Below are 19,254 nucleotides of genomic sequence, written 5' to 3' on the forward strand. Positions count from 1 at the left end.
CCTAATTGACCTGAGTGATTTGAATCAGCCTGGTCAACATATGATATTCGAATTTTCACTAAGCTGATGAGGATTCTCACTTTTATGTATAATTTGCAGTTAATTTACTTCAAACATGTGGTAAATAACAGCAATTAAATAAATCTTGTACTTCACTGTATATGTTTATTTAAGGCTTGCATTAGAAATTAGCATTAATTTAGTCTTTGGTCTGATGCCTGCTGGAGAATAGAGGGTAGAGTGTGCATGTCCCTGCTGTATCGCATCCCCACCATCCATCACCACACAGCAGTGTTCCTTATGCAAAACAGGAGCTGGCCTCCCGGTGGCCTCTTCGCGTGACTAAAAGGAGTGAATACTTTCTGGAATGCTTGGCTGGATTGAAATCCTACATGTATATATACATATGTCCTTCTTTTGCACTGATTTTATAGGTCCAAAGTTATTTCAAAATGCATTTCTCAATTCTAAAAAGTCTCAGAAAATAATGACACTTTGGATTTTAGAAGAGCATATTTATACACTTTATAAACATCTGGGCAGAATCCCAGTGAAACATTTCTACCTTCACAGAAAGCAACTGACCAACAACAGGTCTGGAGGTTTTATCTGACATTCTGTTTAAACAAAGTATTTGGGATGCCTGACTGTTAGAAGCTGGAGGCCTAATTCAGATATATCACTACATCAATTAGGTGTTTCAGATAGGAGTGCAGCATAATAGGACCACTGCATTCCTAAATCAATCAGTAAATCCATGATATATTAATTCCAAGAGAATCAGCTGCAGAGAGAGAGAGAGAGAGAGAGAGAGAGAGAGAGAGAGAGAGAGAGTATTTAAAAGTATCCAGGGACAATGCTTAACTAGATCTTTGAAGAAAAGGCCTTAAAACAGATGGAAGCCACATTGAATCTTTTACATTCTTGTGCATGTTGACTGACAACTGCTGATTTATAGGCACATTAAGGAGCATTACATGATCTCTGGCCAAAGATCAGAGAGGCGACCATGATAGCCTCTTACCCAATAAAACAGTCCTATTTTTAGACATTCAGATCTCCAAATCATAAACTCCACTAGATCTCCGCTGTGCACACAGCTCCAGCAGGCCTACATTATGTTATGCAGCTTATTTCTTCACACTGCAATACATGTGGGAAAACCAAATTATAGCACCCCACAAGCCTGCACAATTCTTTAAAATATATTAATGGCCCTGAGAGCAATCAATGTACAATGTTCTCTTAAAATATTGTTTTTTGATTATTATGATCTATGAATTCATTGCACATAATAACTCATGTTATTCTAAAAGCAGCGGCAAAGAGATTTTTCACTTAGCATGCATGGTAATGTACTAACACAATATCTGCATATTAGAAAAAAAAGTGTTCTTCGCCAGGAAGGCACACAACCACGTGGAAATGTGTGCGTGTCTGTGTGGTGCGTACGTGTGTGTATTTCACATGCACAAACACAACCACATACACATAGAGAGAGAGAGAGAGAGAGGGAGAGAGAGAGAGAGAGAGAGAGAGAGAGAGAGAGAGAAGCACAATAAACCCCAGCTCCAATAAACAGCTATAGTAGCACATCAGTAGCAATTTTGCGAAAGGAATAATCATTACCTATCTGCTGTGTATTTATTGATGTAAAGGAATTACTTACAAACACCTATTCATTTTTTAAAATGAATTGGTTAATGGTTTCTTTCGTGCCATATCTTATGCCGCTTCCTTTCATGTAAATGTCATTTATTTAGGTTTTCACTTTTTTCTCAGCTAATGATGTGAACTAGACTATTTTATTACTATGTTATTTTAGAACAAATAAATGTTGTGTACTGAGCAAATACCCACAACTACAGAGTTTGGAAGACTACACTGGTAAATTTGTACATCTCTGCACTGAAAAAAATCCAAAAAGCAGAGATTTCATTCAGCATAAAGCCAGGAACTTATGGGACTTACTGGACCAAGAATGAAATTACAGAGCACTCTCTTGATAAGGTCTCACTAGAATTTTTTTTTTTGAATAATTGGAGCAACAACTTCATCGTGTCCTGCACCACAGGACCAATAAGACACCACCAATACATCACATTCCAGATTTAGTTAGTAATCCCACAATCTAGTTAAGGATCTGGAAATTAGATCTAATCAATTCATTCTACAGTCAATTAGCGTAACAGATGGTCCACCAGGCATTAAAATTCACATTTTGTCCTCAGATATCTCATGGCTGACTACACTTTTGAAAATTGGAGTATAAAATGGAATGAATTATAATGAAATATCATTCCGAGCACCAATTAGAAGAAGTGGAGATCAACCCGTGTAGCTGAGCTATTCCTGTTTAAATTGCTATTAAGGTTCATCTAGTAGGTCTCTTTATACTTGCACTATCAGCTGTACATGAAAAGACTTACAGTGTACTGTCAGTATTGTGTAATCAACAGCGATATGACATAACATGCATTGTGCATGACCCTTTGAATAATAATAAACAAGTTGAGTGTAGGCCAATCCATTTAAGTCGTTTCCATTAACCCTCCCATCTTCGCCATTTCATTTTTTTCTGTCTTCCTCTTCTCTCTCACTCTCACTCTACCACTCTCCGAACAGCTTTCAATGCTTGTTGCTCAGAGGGACTGTTAAGTATCAATTCCCAGTGTCACCTTTATGGCTTTTATTTATTTGTCTGCTTGCTGGTGTGGAACGCGGCACAAGCATCGCTCAGGTAGATGGGTTATAACTCACCTGCTAGCACTCATCAATCTCCACAATTTGACTTCCTGCATCACGTACAACTGTTACTGTCATATTAAAGCACCGCATTATAAAGATCAATGAGTTTTTAAAAGTGCTCCAGTTAAAGGTGATTGCCAGTGACGAACTACAAGCCGTACTGATGACTGTTGCACAGTCGTCCCTAATAAACCCCATGAGTTCTACAGTGAAGGCTACAATAACATTTACTTTATTACTCTAATTGTGCCAATCATTCCTGGGATAATGAACATAATACAAAAAAGTATTCTGAATTAACTACGTCATGCATTGTAAGCATTGCACAACCGAATCACCACTGTGAGGAAAGAGACAGTTAATAAAATCACTGCTCACATGGATGGAAAAAATGCCTCACAGTTTGCTTTGAAATACGCAGAAGAAGCATATGGCAGTATGAGGACAAGAGCTTTGCTTCTCAGCACATGTTTAACCCTGTTAATGTTCTATGGTAAGCAGCTCCGGAAGCACAGTGCCGAGTGTGCTGATATGACGGATGGCCTATTGTCACTGTGTTTGGGTTACGACCTGCTGAGCTCAAGCAGGAAGTAAGAAATCCAAGCATTCATATCCTTAGAAGAGTCATAATATGTTAGCTGTGCACTCTCAGTAAAAAAATGGTGCTAAACAGTACCATTCCTTGTCACTGGAGTGGTACCCAAAAGCGTGCCATCAGTATGTATCTTTTAGGTATATAGAGTGTACCTTTAATATGTCAAAGATACATATTGAAGGAACAAAAGATAATATACAAGACAAGGAAATGTAAAAAATAATTTCTGAAAACAGACACAAAAGAAACATCCTTACATATATCATGCATTTTTGTGGGGGTTGGAAGACAGAACTATAGTAAAATAGATAATACACTATATTATACATTATTCACAATACATCCTGATTGAGTTTCTTGATGTGACCACTAAACCCGAAATCATTTACTTTGTGTTGTTGGAGACATCAGTCTTAATTTACATCAGGATAAATCACACAGAAGCAAAGCTCCGATCCCATTACTTAGTGCTATTGATGTTATCAGTATGCTTTGGAGGCTTCCCTCAGTCTCTTTCCTTTCACTCATTGCACGGTACAGTGATATCCCCTAAGCCACTGTCTCTGTTGATTCTACGCCTGAGATGAAGTAAGAGGAGGGTGCAGGCGCTTCAAATTGCCCAGCATTAACCAATCATCTGCGGCAAGCCCACACTACATTAACGGCGGTGACCTTTTCGCCTGTGCTGACAGTCATCTGTCAGCAGAGCCTCTATCTTGGCCTTCTCTGCTGCCCCAAGAGGAGAAATAATTAGAGCAACGAGGTCAATACAGGGCTATGTTGTTTGACTCCGTCCTTGGACGTCAGGTGCCAAAACTAGTTAGTGAAATGATCTAGAGGAGATGCTTCGGATCATTGTGGAGGGATGTTATCAGTGGCATATTGACAAGTCACCATGCATTTCACACTGTGACTCTCCCATGGTGAGGCATTGTCTGACTCTATCACCAATTTCTCTCCAATATAATAATAGAATAATATAAATGTGAATTTCTCACTTTCCAGCCACAAAAGAAAAAAGACAAGAATATGCACACCTTTTTTTTCTCATCCTCTAGCCAAGCACTTCTGCACCCCCCACCCCCCCACCCCCCCTCAGCACACCACACACAGACACATGCACACACACACAAACAGTCTGCTGAAAGCCATTACAGAAATACAATTTCTAATGCCTTCACACAGGTCTGCAATCGACTGCAAACAAATTTATATTCAGCTCGTAAACAGAGAGCTGCAGAGATTTATTTATTGAGCGGAGAGGAGAGAAACAAGCTAGCGCGTGAACCTTGGGTAACCCCAGAGCTGACATAAAGATGGATAAGTATACCATGCAAATGTACGGAGGGAAGGGATATATTGCACTCAGTCATTCAGCTGCCTGTAGAATTCCATTAACTCCTCCAGCTGCGACCATATCTCTGGGCTTGTACGAGCACTGCTATACACTGATGATTATTTTCAATAGTTTTTTAATCACTGCCTGGCAATAGTATGTTTTTTGGGTTTTTGTTTTTTTTTTACTATAAGTGGATGGTTCCTCTTGTGCTCACTACAGCAATTCATACAGCGGCTGTACTGTATAGATGATAAATGATGCTAATCTATAAATGAAAATAAACATCATTACAAAAATAGAATATTTTGTGTTTTAATTTTTTTTTTTATTGTTTATTATTACTGTTATTGACACTTAACAAAATACATCTTCTCTGGTGATCAATGAAGCAGATACAAACCAGATACACAAAATGCTAAATAAAAGGCAACCCTAAACAAGCTTGTTCTTTTTTTTTTTTTTTTTTTGCATATTGCTGAATGTATGTGTATTTGCAAAATGTGTGTGTCCATGTATGTATTCGTGTGTGTGCTTTTCATTCCCCCCACCTTTTCTTATTTGCTGAAGGGCTGCATACATTATTAAGCTGATAGCCAGAGCTTGTAGAGACTAGCGGGCTATTCTAGAGTGAGTCAAAGCAGAGTTTATTAAAATAGGATTACGGCTTCCTATTTTAGTGTTAATATATGGACAAAGATTTCCGCCGGAGAGAAAATCATCTTTGCAGTTCTCTGATTTGTGTCTGTACTGATAAACTTTTTGCCATCAATGCAGGGGGATGGGTGGGGTTCAGGGGGAGTGGGTGCTGACGGGCTGTTCAAAGTTTTGTAATATTGCATCATTCGTGATATTTGGGATAATGAGTAATGAGAGTTGTAAAAACAATAATTTCATAAACTACACATTTGCAAATTACAAGAATATGCATAAATTATGCGGTAATGTAATTGTAAACTTATACAGATAACTAATGGAATTACATTCATGCATTATAATACTAACAGTATAATAATACAGTGAATATTGAACATGAAAATTAAAAAAAAAAATACTTGCACTTGAACTTGCATCGTCATAATGGGTATTGTTACCTGGTTTTATGATGTTTGTTTTCTAATTTACAATTATATTAATTTTGCGTATGTCTTACTGTAGACATATTTATTTTAAAAAATAACTTATTTTTGATATACATACAACAGTGAAACAGTAGACTAAACAATTTTGGACTGTACATCATAGTTCAAAATCACTATATGAAAATACTGGATTATAGAAATATGCTTTTCTCTGTATTAAAATTCCCTAATGGCTCTGTAAGGTTGGCCATACTGGTTACTGGTTTATATTCAGCAAAAACAAAATACGTTTTTATAAGAGCACTACAGCAAGGTTTTCTGCACTTCTTTCTCATTGTAACTTTCATTTAATATCAAGTTCTTCAAGTAAAGTGTAGTGTTCAACATATTTGTGTAAATTTATATAAGGCATATTATAAAATGCCTTCTTTATCATCTGTGACCTCGCCATTTTTTAAAGAAAATTTAATAGGAAAAGCAGCTCTTCCTTCTGAGACAGGAAGCAGCTGTTAATTATCATTTGACCTGTACATGACCTCAGAGCAGCAGCTGCTTATAGCTCACAGCATCACACACCATAAACAAGTGGATAACATATTTAGCTTATTTAAAAGAAAGAAAGGGAAGAAGAAAAAAATGATGAGTAACTGTGGCCTTTGAAATCACTGAGTTAAAGTGAAGGTCATCTGGGATTTTGCAGTCTTATTTTAGATACAACCTACAATATCTCTATATACTTCAGAGAAGATGTAATATGGAGTTTGAGGACCAATTGTTGTCTTGTTTTGTGAGTTTTTATGACTGTATAGTGTAGTTAACCTGGCTTCAACTACTCAATTATAAATTATTATCATGAGGGGAACTCAAACCCATATGGGCTATTTATAAAAACAAGAATTATCCACATAAATAAGCATTAAATCTGTGATTAGTGATATTTCTTTCATGAGTTTGATCCATACTAAAGACTTTAATCCTTGCCTTGAATATATTTGACATCCCAAAGCAAACATCTGTTTTTATTTGAACTACAAGGCTTTCTACGTACTGAAGGACATACGAGAGAACACATATACATATCACTTTGCTTTAAAAATATGGGTATTTTATTATTTACACTAACATAATTATTAATCCATCCATCCATTTTCTATATCGCTTATCTGTACTCAGGGCACTAGGCGGGGGACACCCTTGACAGAGGGCCAGTCACAAACAAGCACACACTACGGACAATTTGGAAATGCCATTCAACCTACACCGCATGTCTTTGGACTTGGGGTAGAAACCTGAATAACCGGAGGAAATCCCCAAAGCATAGGGAGAAAATGCAAACTCTAGGCACAAAGGGCGGAGGTGGAATCGACCCCCCAGCCCTGGAGGTGCGAGGCAAATGTGCCATCCACTAAGCTACCATGCCCCCCTTAATACATACATATATCCCCTTTTCTCTAAAAAACTTTCTGTACTTTGCTTAACTTTTACATACATTTGCATATGTGTGTTAGAAATATTTGAACAGTAACGGGAGCTCTAGCAAACGCATAGCCTTTTCTCCTTAGCTTGACTAATGTTGATGTGTATGTACGTAACATGCTAACAATTATATCAATTTGTACTTCTGTTAAAGTGTCTATTCACTCCAAATGAACAAACAGCACGTGTTGATGCATGAGGAGTGATTACAGTTGATGCTTTTGAGGCCTGGAATTTTAGTGGCTGTGTAGTCTACTACACCTTCCAAAACTTTTAGTTCAATCCTAACTCACGACCTTTGAAATGTTTAAGCATGGTTACCCGATCAGCTCCTGAATGCTGATTCAGAAACGACCTTCCCACGTGGTCAAAACTTGCTTGCTTTGTATTGTAAATATTCAGACGAAGGAGATGTCCGGCTATTGGCCACGAGTTAGAGGGCACGTCATCCCCATCAATCACAGATCGAATGTTTCTGCAAGACGCGCGCACGCGTGTGTGCGTGTGTGTAGGCTCGGTGCACGCGGTGCGTGTTGCCAAAGTAGATACTGCATTTAGGCTCGGTGGTCGAAGGAAGTATGTGCAGGGGGGATGCTGTCATGACTTCTTACCAGGTGTTTACATGTGATAGAGACACAGAGTTCACCAAAGTCAACTGTGCAAACAAGGCAGCGCGTCAGGATTTAGACCCAGGCAAACTCCAAATCCGACTTGAAGGACATTTCCTGTCGGCGTTCCGGTCAGAAACGTTCGCAGGCGTGTGCGCGAAACGGTCTAGGAATTCGGACTTGAGACGTCCAGATCAAGACCACTTCTGCTTGAATCCACCCCGATGGAGTGAACAGGCCGGTTCCGGAGCCCACGTCTCTCCTTCCTTACACACTTTCACAAGGAAGTGTTGTTGCGCGCTCGACCCAATCAACGCGCGCGTGCATAACATCAACTCATGTGATGACCCAAGATATCATCTCGCTTTTGTGAAACCCGGTAACACCAAGGATGCCGGTTCTACCCGTTTACACGAGGCCACACAGATGGAAAAGCCCTTCGAATGGATGAAGCTGAAGCGCAACCAAGCGAGCACTGGTAAGTTGGAAAGTTTTTGTGAACTTTATGCGCGTGCACAGAAATGTTTGATGTGCCAAAAAGTACACCAACAGTGCATAAATTTTCCGGAATTCAATGACAAGAAATCTGCCCAGTGATTATAAAATTAACGTGGACCAATCAAAGTATTAAAAAAAAAAAAAAAAAAAACTTTTGGGCCTGTAATTCAATGTGTCACCTTTATCTTGAATTCTAACTCACTGCCCTTGAAAATTTTAGCATGCTTATTTGATTTTTTTTAATGGTGGGAAAACCGGAATATGTAATTATATATGCAAATGATAGCAATACTATATACATAAATGTTTTTCCCACATGGAATGACTTTACCATACAAAGATTAAAACCTAGAGTGGACCACAAGTCCAGTGATCCAACATAGAGGAAGTGGTGAGTGCTAGAAAACCTAAAGCCAAGCTCAAGATCTACACACTTGGCAATGTTTGAGTCATTACTTTCCAGATTAGGCTTCCCGTCAACAAATCCAAGTGATGAAAACCTTTATGTGAAAGTTTAAGGAAAACAGGCATGATGATCTATATTGCACTCATACCCTCTAGTGGGTCTGCTTTCCCTTGACTACATTTCATAGTATATCCCTGTAAATTGCTAAGAGCATATTTAAGGTAGTCCAGCTCCCCCTAGCTCCTTGTCTATTAAGAGCCAAACAAAGTCCAGAGGAACTTTCCTAATCCCAGTGCTTAATGCACACCCCTATTAACAATCAATTTTCTATTCTACAAACTCCAACAAGACATCTTTCTCAAAGTTCCTTGTGGTTTGAGTTATCTTTGTTGTTTTTTTCTCTCTGTAAAATATCCCATGCAGTAACACATGATCTGTCAAATGTATTTTACATTTATTAGTAATTATGCAATGCATGTGGTGTCCATATCCCAAGAGGAAGAATGCTCTCCCAGGCCACACAGACGATAACTGACTACCTCACAGACATCTATCAGACTAAAGTTCTTGTGCAGCTGTGTTGCCTCGAGATTGTGGTCAGGAGAAATAGGTAGGGAGACTGAGATTTGAGGCAAGGCCAAAAGCCTGTGATTAGCTTGATGTGCAGGAGCATCTGGTGCTTGTCATTTTGATCTACCTTCACTAAAACCACAAAAGTGTTGAGAATTCCAGGTATGTTTTGGCTTTAATGTGGAGTACTGCATTCCTGCATACAGAAGGCGAGAGAGAGAGAGAGAGAGAGAGAGAGAGAGAGAGAGGGAGGGAGAGAGAGAGAGAGAGAGAGAGAGAGAGAGAGAGAATGTGGTTTATGTCTAGTTGTATGATTGCATCTCTGTCAACACTTACTTACTGGGGTGAAATATTTAAGCATCTAATGCATTAGGGCTTATAGAAGAATCATGTAATAAATGTCATGTGGCCATTCCCTGAGTAGGCCTTTCATTTGTGGATGATTTGTATTTTTTTCTACATCAAAATATGACATATTATTTGTTTAACAAAGCCAACTGAACATTACTATAGCATGTATTATATTGCAATACTTTTTTTTATAAACTGTCTGCATGCTAGGCCAAAAATTGCTCAGTGTTTATTTGTTTATTTTAAGACACACTGGCCTCACACAGTGCCTCGTTAGCACATCATGTGGTAGTGTGCAATTCCTTCTATCTATTTTGTTGTAACACTATAATCTAAAACAGAATAGTGATATAGCATAGTGATGTCGCAATGTTTTTCCATCCAATCTTTGACTCTCCACTTTTGATGAAGCTGTGCCCACTGTAGTCCTCAGATTCCTGTTCTTGGCAGACAGGAGTAGAATCAAATGTGGTCTTATTGTGCTGTTGTAGCTTATCCGCCTCAAGGTTCGACATGTTGCGTGCTCTGAGATGCTTTTCTGCTCACCATGGTTGTCAAGAGTGGTTATTTGAGTTGCTGTAGCTTTCTTGTCAAGTGAAAAAAAGTCTGCCGTCTCTTATCTGCAAATCATTTCTGGATGTTTTTTGTTTTTTTGCACCATTGTGTGTAAACTCTAGAGACAGTGCGTGTGAAAATTGTGTGTGAAAATCCCAGGAGATCAGCAGTTAATGAAATACTCATACCAGCCCATCTGGCACCACCAACCTCATCACTGAGATCACATTTTCTCCCATTCTGATGTTTGATGTGAACATTAACTGAAGCTTAACTGAAGTATCTTCATGATTTTATGCTTTGTCCTGTTGCCACATGATTGACTGATTGGATAATTGCATATGATAATGAGCAGGGGTATGGGTGTTCCTATTAAAGTGACCAGTGAATATGTGTTTATGTGTACAGATTATTTGTGTGGATCAGCAAAAAGCCTGCCTCAGCTCTGTGTAACTGAATCCTTCAGCATTTTGTACATATTCCCACAACACCATCCTTCAATAACAGTCTGACAGCACCTGAATTACAGTGGGCTGGATGTCCAGATGACTGAGGCAATCTAGATCGATCTCTGCTGCTTTCTCTTCTCCGGTCACTCGGGATTAGTCAGCATCACCATGCCACATCTCCAAATGAGCCTCTCCAAAGCAATCCCGGTTTGATTCCTTTATGCCTTTCCTTTCAGAAGCAAATTCTTGCTATTTAAATGTTCTTTATATGTGTAAATGCATGTACAATCTTAGATTTAAAAACAAAAGTTTCAGGGTTCGAAATTGAAAGTTTAAAACCACCCTTAAAATATGGCTTTTTTCATCATTGAAGGGTTACAGACTAGAACATTTTTAGATTCTTTATTGTTCTTTCAAACCAAAAAAACAACTTTCAGTAAAATCATTGTTTAAAAAAATTGAATGTTTGAGTGCTCCTGACAGTCAGAGGTGACCTTAAACCCACTTTTGCTCATCCATTACTTATTTACAAAGTTTGATATTAGTTGTTTTAGCTGAAATGACAAAGATCCTTAAACAGTGCCAAGAGCTGTCACAGACAATCCATATTTCACTACAGTGATATTTCAGAAAGGGCCAAGTGTGTCTTTCTGAGAGAGAGAAGAGAGAGCGAGAGAGAGAGGTGAGAGATAGAGAGAGAGAGAGTGAGAGATTGTGTGTATGTGTGTGTGTGTCTCGGAGGGGGGGATTCTTTGCAGCTGTAAAGGCTGCCTGAAGGTGTTTGAGGTAAAACCTTGATTTTTATTCTAATGATTGAACAAACAAATCAAATGACCTCACAGTGGCTTGTAGTTTCTTGTCTTACTTTGCTAATATATATATATATATATATATATATATATATATATATATATATATATATATATATATATATATATATATATATATATACGCATATAAGAACAAAACCACTGTCCTTCACTTCCAGTGTCAGACTTGATCGTCATATAGGAATTGTTTGCACATTTGTCAGGCTCTACTGTCTGTAAATAAGCTCCACATTTAAATGACACAGATTTGCAAAGTCCATACGCAAGATTTTAACGCTTTTAATATCTAAAATTTGGCACAGTTTAAGATGGACCTTAAAAGGTGGCACACACTTAAAATGTCTATTGGTGAACTGAAACTTGACCTAACAAACACACCACACTGGACTGAGTGCTCGATGGCATATTGGTAGCCTGGACTTGCACCTAGCGATCTACGTAGTTATTATATAAGCAGTGTTAACAGAATTATGATTAACTGCTATTTTATCATTAGCTACACTCCTAAAAACGGTTCCTCAGTGTTTTCTTGGATGGCTAACAGTTTATAATTTTAACCTTTCATTGAAAGAAAAACCCACTAATGTTGGGTTTTGCATTAAGAGGGACACCCCAGACCATTTACAGTGCTATATTAAAACCTTCTGAGATTTCACTGCCTTTTCTGTGATATTTTTGCATACTTACATATTTTATAGCCATTCAGGTGCCTTCAAGCCATTTCATTGGCTAGACAATATTTTAAAAACTGGCTCTAGTTGGTATATTTACAGCCATACCATGGGTAGATCCATTTACAGTATCCTATGTATTTTAAAAAACATATGCATAACATCCAGCTAATATCCATCCATCCATCTTCTGCCGCTTACTCCTTCTTCAGGGTCGCGGGGGAACCTGGAGCCAATCCCAGCGAGCATCGGGCACAAGGCAGGGTACACCCTGGACAGGGTGCCAATCCATCGCAGGGCACCATCCAGCTAACATCCTGCAGAAAATTGGATGCTAGCAAACAAAAGTTAAATTATTCTACAGCGTAATTACTTTAACTAGCCGTCAAACACTTAACGGTTACTACTGTCATCAGTGTTATGGACTACCCTTTGGGGTACAAGTTAAAAAGAAAGAATTTTATTTTGAAAGTATATCCATGGGTAAGAGGTTATCTGTTAACTGCAATTGTTAGCTGACCACTTGTTAGCATGTTTAAACTGCTACACAGCTGGATAGGGAGGATGTATTCAGTCTTCTGAGGAGGATCCAGCTGTAGCTAAATCAACCAAACTCCAGGCCGAACTGAGGCTTCATCAGTCCAAGAAAAATAAAGCATAACTTAGGTATTATTTATACTTTATAATATGATACATATGTTTTACATTATATAAACATAACTGACTAGCTGATAACTTTTAACTGCTAGATACAGTTCCTACTTAACTATCTGAGGTCTTTTGCGCTGTCTGGTGAATATCTGTTAGCAAAAATAAATTACAGTACATTTCATAGGGTTTCCGCTGGATATTGCTTCTCAGTCTAGATGTTGGCTGATACAAAACTGTTTATTTAGTAAACTTAAGAACTTAATTAATTTGGAAACAATTTATAGGATAATTGTCAAAAGCGAATCGATTGTTATGGAGAGGTTGTTTTCAATTATTTTTAACTTTGTGTTGGACTTGCTAGTTAGACTAGAAAACTGTCTGACTTTACCTGAGTTGATGTCACTTGCTTTGTATGTTGATTTCAGACAAGGGGTTATCACAGTAGTGTATGCAAATACTCTCGTTTGATTCTGAGAACTGAAGAAATACAGAATCATGTACAGAACCAGCATTTTCTCAGTGAAACAACTACCAGAATAACAGGGGGGAAACATCAAAGAGCTGTTTTATTATTTTGCTTATATGGAAAGGGTCATAAATTGTTAAAATATTAAACTGTAAACGGCTCTAAGCTCAAGCTAACTTATAACTTATGCCCATATCTTCTGACAATAAAGTTTTGAATTCCTTGACTCCCTGCTCAAGGAAAGTTTCTTTGGGGCATCTGCACCCAACAGAATGTGTTGCACCAAACAGAATGCTCATGAACGCATGAGTCTGACCCTTCCTCGAGGAGTTCAAAGTAGAAAATCAGTAGCGCTGTTTTGTCTCAATATATATATATGGTTGACCAGTAATGTTTTTCACAGTAATGTCTCTTGAATGTCCTTCAAACACATGGTGGTGGATAGCAACTCTGTCTTGTAACTTGCCCCCAGCCACCCCTGTCAAGAGCAAAGGTTCAAGAACAGTTCCTGTCTACTCTTCAGCTCATACAGAACATATAAACTCCCTGAACATGGAAATGACTAGGGCTTTAAGAATCTGAATAACTCATAAATAGATGTGTGATCAATCACAAACAAAATCTCATACTAACAGCGACGGTCTTAAATGCAGTACTGCATGTGCTTAGAACTGTTCTCATTTGAACTCAAATGTAGAACTTCTGACTATAAACACTGCGGCAAAATAAAGAATAAATCCCCAGCAAGTGAAAAAATTAGAAGTGGTCACTCTCTCAAAAGGTGTCCTTAATATGCAGGTTACAGATATAAATGTTGCAAAAGATATGGCATAAATTTTGTAAGTTGCAGTTGGCTTATTAAAAAAATAGCACCCCTTTTTCAGCAATGTAAAATAAGCTATATATTAAATAAAATCATATTTTTATAGAGGATTTGAGGAAGGAAACTAATCCCTAAATGGATCAACATATTATATCAATAATTGAAATTATTTTTTATAAAAGCTGATAAAGAAAAAGAATAAATACTGTGGTCTTTATAGGTAAAATTAATGTGCGAACAAGTCACAGAGGGTTCACATAATTAGTTCTTAGTTAATTTTGTTACAGAAGCTGGAAAATTGAGGTGTACATTACATTTAGAACTGAATGCTCCAGTAATATGATTCATTATTTCTGTTGTATTTGTGGGTGAAATAATGCTTGGGGGTTTTTTTGTGTGTATTTATTTATTTATTTTTACATATTGCGTGTGGCGTATATGAGTAATTCCAAACAATAAGAGAAAACTATAGATGTATACGCGACGTAGTGAATATCGTTGATCCCCACCATAAGGCAGGATGATGTTGAAGACCTGATCTTCAATTAGAGACCTGCTTTAACTCTCGTGCCATCTGTTCGAGCTAGCCAAGTCGTACTCTGGTCATTTTGTAAACAAGCCAAATCAAATGCAAAATATTCACATGTACTATAAATTAGGATGATTGTTTTTGTGACCATTTTCTTCGCCATCTAGCCTACATAGAAAATCTGTACAGGACGCACACCAAGTTCATACAGAGGACTCAAAAATCAAGTTTAACTCTCTAATTTTTAACATCAGAATCTTCACAGTGGAATATTTAGCCGCATGATGGTGGACATCGAAAATTCATGGCGAGAAAAAAATTGTTTCATTTCTCTTATTTTGTACTGCAGGGAAAGCCCGTGTAACCGGCGCACAGAATTTCCTCCAGTCTGTGAAAGTGGACGGTGGACACAATGAAATCGAGGACAGTCCACACACACTGTCCCGGAGCAGCTTTAGCACCAAACAGCTCACGGAGCTGGAGAAGGAGTTCCACTACAGCAGGTACCTGACGCGCGCGCGTCGGGTGGAGATCGCGAGCGCGCTGCAGCTCCGTGAGGATCAGGTCAAAGTGTGGTTCCAGAACAGACGCATGAAACTGAAGAAAACGCAGCGTCTCATACACACACATCCAGAACCGGGAAGCTGTTTGGAATTGCACTCAAACACAACGGACACGTGTGCGCTTCCAGAGGAGAGTTAGTGTTCCATTCATTTCTGTTAGCAATATGCAGGAGCCTTACGCGTTGGCCCCCTCCTGCGCGCGCTATACGCGCCGACATTATAAAAGGGCAAATGACAGATAAAGGATCGCCAAGTCAGAAAAAAAATTAATCTGGGGGGGATTATTACGGTTATGATAATGAAAATATACTGTAAGTATTTTCGAAACTAGAGAGCATATCTGGTGTTCTCTCCTCACCTGTTGATGTCTTGCCTACCAAATGCACTTTATTATTTGTATTAATAATAATATAGCGTATATAGGCTATTTCTTTTCTATAGTTATAATCCTTTTCTTATTAATTATGTTCGCACTACTGCAGATTTTAAGGACTTAAAATCTCTTTTCTTAAAATTAAAATTTCTTAAAATTATTATTTATATCCTCTCTGATGAATAAAAGGGTACTAAAGTGTACCATTTCTTGTCGCTGAGAGGTGTGCACCATTTTTTTTTTACATTTACTGGGTATGCTTAAAGTTTTACTCTGTATAGTAATTGCGGGCCAGTTGTTTACTTTAGGTACAATATGTCCATATTTCCAGGCTACAGATTAAAGGGTGACAAGGAAAGGTGGGATTTAGTAGGCCTACCCTTTTTTGTTGAGAGGGTGTATCGTTGTTGGTTTTTATCTTCGATGTTCGTTTAGGATGCAGTAATATGTTTAAAAAGCATATTTTTAAATATTAAGCTTAAAATAAAAAAGAAGCTCGGAAGGCCAAGAAACGTCCTAGAAGGTTCTACAACATAACTAAAGTATCTTAAATGTATAAGTAAATTAAGAGACTCATAACGGTATATTGGCGCGCGCGAGCGCACACACACACACACACACACACACACACACACACACACACACACACACACACACACAGAGTCCACACCAGGTTATTTCCTGTACTGTCTTCGCCTGTAGGCCTACTCGTTGTACGTGTCATGTTCACGCTGCCAGTGCTTTTTATCTGCAAAATAAAGAGCGCTGCAAGTCAGTGCTCCTCGTCTTTCTAAATAATGGCTAAACGCTGTCAACGTACCAAGTGCCTCCACTTAAAGTCGCGTATTTCCAGCCATTTATTCCGAGAATGGGTTAAATCGAGGGCCATAAGCTGAAGTCAACTTCCCCATACTAACTTTTCATCTGGATGACATGGAGCACGGCTGCGCACTTCAGTAAAGAGAGAAGAGTTAAATTATAATTTGAGCCTTCCACATTTCTCCCTCAAAAACACCAGAGCCTATATATACAATGTCCACACTATAAATATTACACTTTGAACTTTCATTTATTCCCTCTCTTTTTTTCTGCTCGACGACTGAAATTGTTGCTTCAGTTGTCTTCTAAGTAGGCAATATTTGGCTTAAAGATCATTATTGCTGATAGATTTATTGACCACTGGGTTTATTGGCTTATAATTGATTTGACTTGATCGGACAGGATGCTTGCCTTTTTAATAAAACACGAGATGAAAAGTTAATACAAGAGTGATCATAAATATTTGAAGAAAGGAAACGACCATTTATGTTTTGTTATGCGTCTGACATAAAAAAAATTATATATATATATATATATATATATATATATATATATATATATATATATATATATATATATATCGTTTGCTTGTAAATGTTCTTACTCAGATTTAGTATTTTTTTAAATTAAAAAAAAACTTTTTTCCATTAAAGAAGAAATATTAATTGAAAATACCATACTAAATAGGTCTAGTATAATGCGTTAACAAATAAATACAAACAACCGTTTAAATCGTGACGTTTAAAAAAAATTCTAGATTAAGTTGAAAAAAGATTTGAGAGCAAATCATCCAGACTTTAGTGAACATGCAAATAAACAAACAAGACTAAAAAATCCCACTTCATCATTATTTTGTAAAATTTCTCTCATTTTTCTTTTCTTTTTCTTTTTTTTTTTTTTTTTGCCATATTAGTCAAACTGAAGCTCGACTCGACCGTCTTGGCTGCTAATGTATGCACTTACTCTCTAGTCAACCTTTCACCTCTTGACCCCTGTTTTGGCTTTAGGACAGCAGTGACCCGGTCAGTGCCTTACTCAGTTCTGCAAATTTCCGTGTCCTTGGAGTAGTTTCCACTCTACGACACAAGAAAACCTTCCCGATTAAACTCTTCAGCATAAATAATAATAATAATAATAATAATAATAATAATAATAATAATAGTAATAGTAATAGTAATAATAATAATATATTTGCCATTATTAAGATTTGGTGAATTGATATTAAAAGGGTGTAATTAAAGCTACAATTATTAAATCTGTACAATATGGACTTATTAATAAATCATGAAAATTAATAAATCAGGAAATCATTTAATATATTTACATTGCATTAGATATTATTAAATTACATTTAATAATATTTGTCAAATATCATTCAATTATTTTCAAAATGCACGATAATGGAAGCTGGATCCTAGAAAGTAACAAGACCAGTTTTACAGATAAACAGGCAGCAGACCAGATAAAACACCAGGGACCAGTATGGAATTTAGTTTCACGGGTAAGTTTCTCGTTTAGGCTATATATTTAATATTGTAGTAGTATTGCTTAATATTTTATGTTAAATACAAAACTATCGAAATAATGGGCGCTATCTGTATTTGTGTACAGAAGTAATGCCGCAGAACCGAGGCCTATGCAAACAATAGCATTGGCATGTTAAGTTTCTCTGTCAGTTGAGAAAAGTGACGAGTTCACTCCTCCAGTCGCCGAAAAATAGCCCTATGTGTGTGAATATATTTAATATAGAAAATATATGGACTAGGCTATAGAATATATGATGTCTAGTCGCTAAAATATAGTGTCAGAATATGTATAACATGAATATAGTAAGCGTGTCAGTTTCTGACAGTTACCTGTGTGCATGTGTTTATTTAAGCACGTGTGACATTTTCTCAGCACATACAATGTGTAAATAAAGGCTGTTTTATTTGCATGGGCACAGTTTTGAATGAATCACGTGACTGCTTCGTGCAACCTCACCGTGTTGCTGTTCTGAACTCGGAAACACACACACACACACACACACACAGCCAGTCACTTCCCATTATAATGCAATTTTAATATTAGCTTTATTAACTAATAAAGAAAGTGAATTTTGTAGGTAATTTTAATAATAATAATAATAATAATAATAATAATAATAATAATACAATGTGTTACATATTATATCATAGGCCTATACATTATTATATAATATCAATAAATATACCAATCATAATATTAGAGATAGATAGATAGAATTATATAACATTATATTCATATTATTATTATTGTTGTTGTTGTTGTTGTTGTTGTTGTTGTTCTAACATTTAAATATTAATATCATAATTTAGAATAATAATGGTGATCATAAAAGTAATAATAACAGCAACAACAATAACAGTAACAGTGAAAATAAAATGAATAATAATTGTTATTAAGCAGCTTAAGAATAGTAATAGACAATAATGTTTATTCATTGAGTATTTAAAATAAATCTCACATCCAAACCTGTCATTAAAAAAAAAACAGAAGTACAATATTAAATCAATTCCCAATTTTGCAACGTAATTTCCTAATAACAAAATTTCTGAATTTCCCCATCACCTGCTACATCAGCATTATTATGCATATAGAAAGATTACAGCTGCACTAGTCAATTCTCCATTCACTATAATCTAATATACCTTGTTATCTTCATATTTTTAAGAAATATTTATTCTTCAAGATGGAAGGGAAAGTTAATTATCCAGCTGGTGCAATTTGTAGCAAACTAAGCAGTTCCTAAGGATCAGTCTCCAGAACTTTGAGTCTGTTTACATGTAAAAAGTGTGGTTAACCTGTTGCTTGCATAAAATATACATTGTCAAACT

General features: G+C 36.9%; 1 protein-coding gene across 1 annotated transcript; it reads left to right on the forward strand.

Moving 5' to 3' along the window:
- The first annotated feature begins 7,755 nt into the window (after window positions 1–7,755).
- Window positions 7,756–15,731, forward strand: hoxc1a (homeobox C1a). Its single transcript, XM_017486556.3, has 2 exons — window positions 7,756–8,323; window positions 14,994–15,731. Exons 1-2 carry the CDS (start codon window positions 7,816–7,818, stop codon window positions 15,344–15,346), a joined length of 861 nt encoding a protein of 286 aa, XP_017342045.1. The 5' UTR covers window positions 7,756–7,815; the 3' UTR covers window positions 15,347–15,731.
- Window positions 15,732–19,254: the final 3,523 nt, after the last annotated feature.

This window comes from Ictalurus punctatus, chromosome 15 (genome assembly GCF_001660625.3).
Source record: "Ictalurus punctatus breed USDA103 chromosome 15, Coco_2.0, whole genome shotgun sequence".
NCBI lineage: Eukaryota > Metazoa > Chordata > Actinopteri > Siluriformes > Ictaluridae > Ictalurus > Ictalurus punctatus.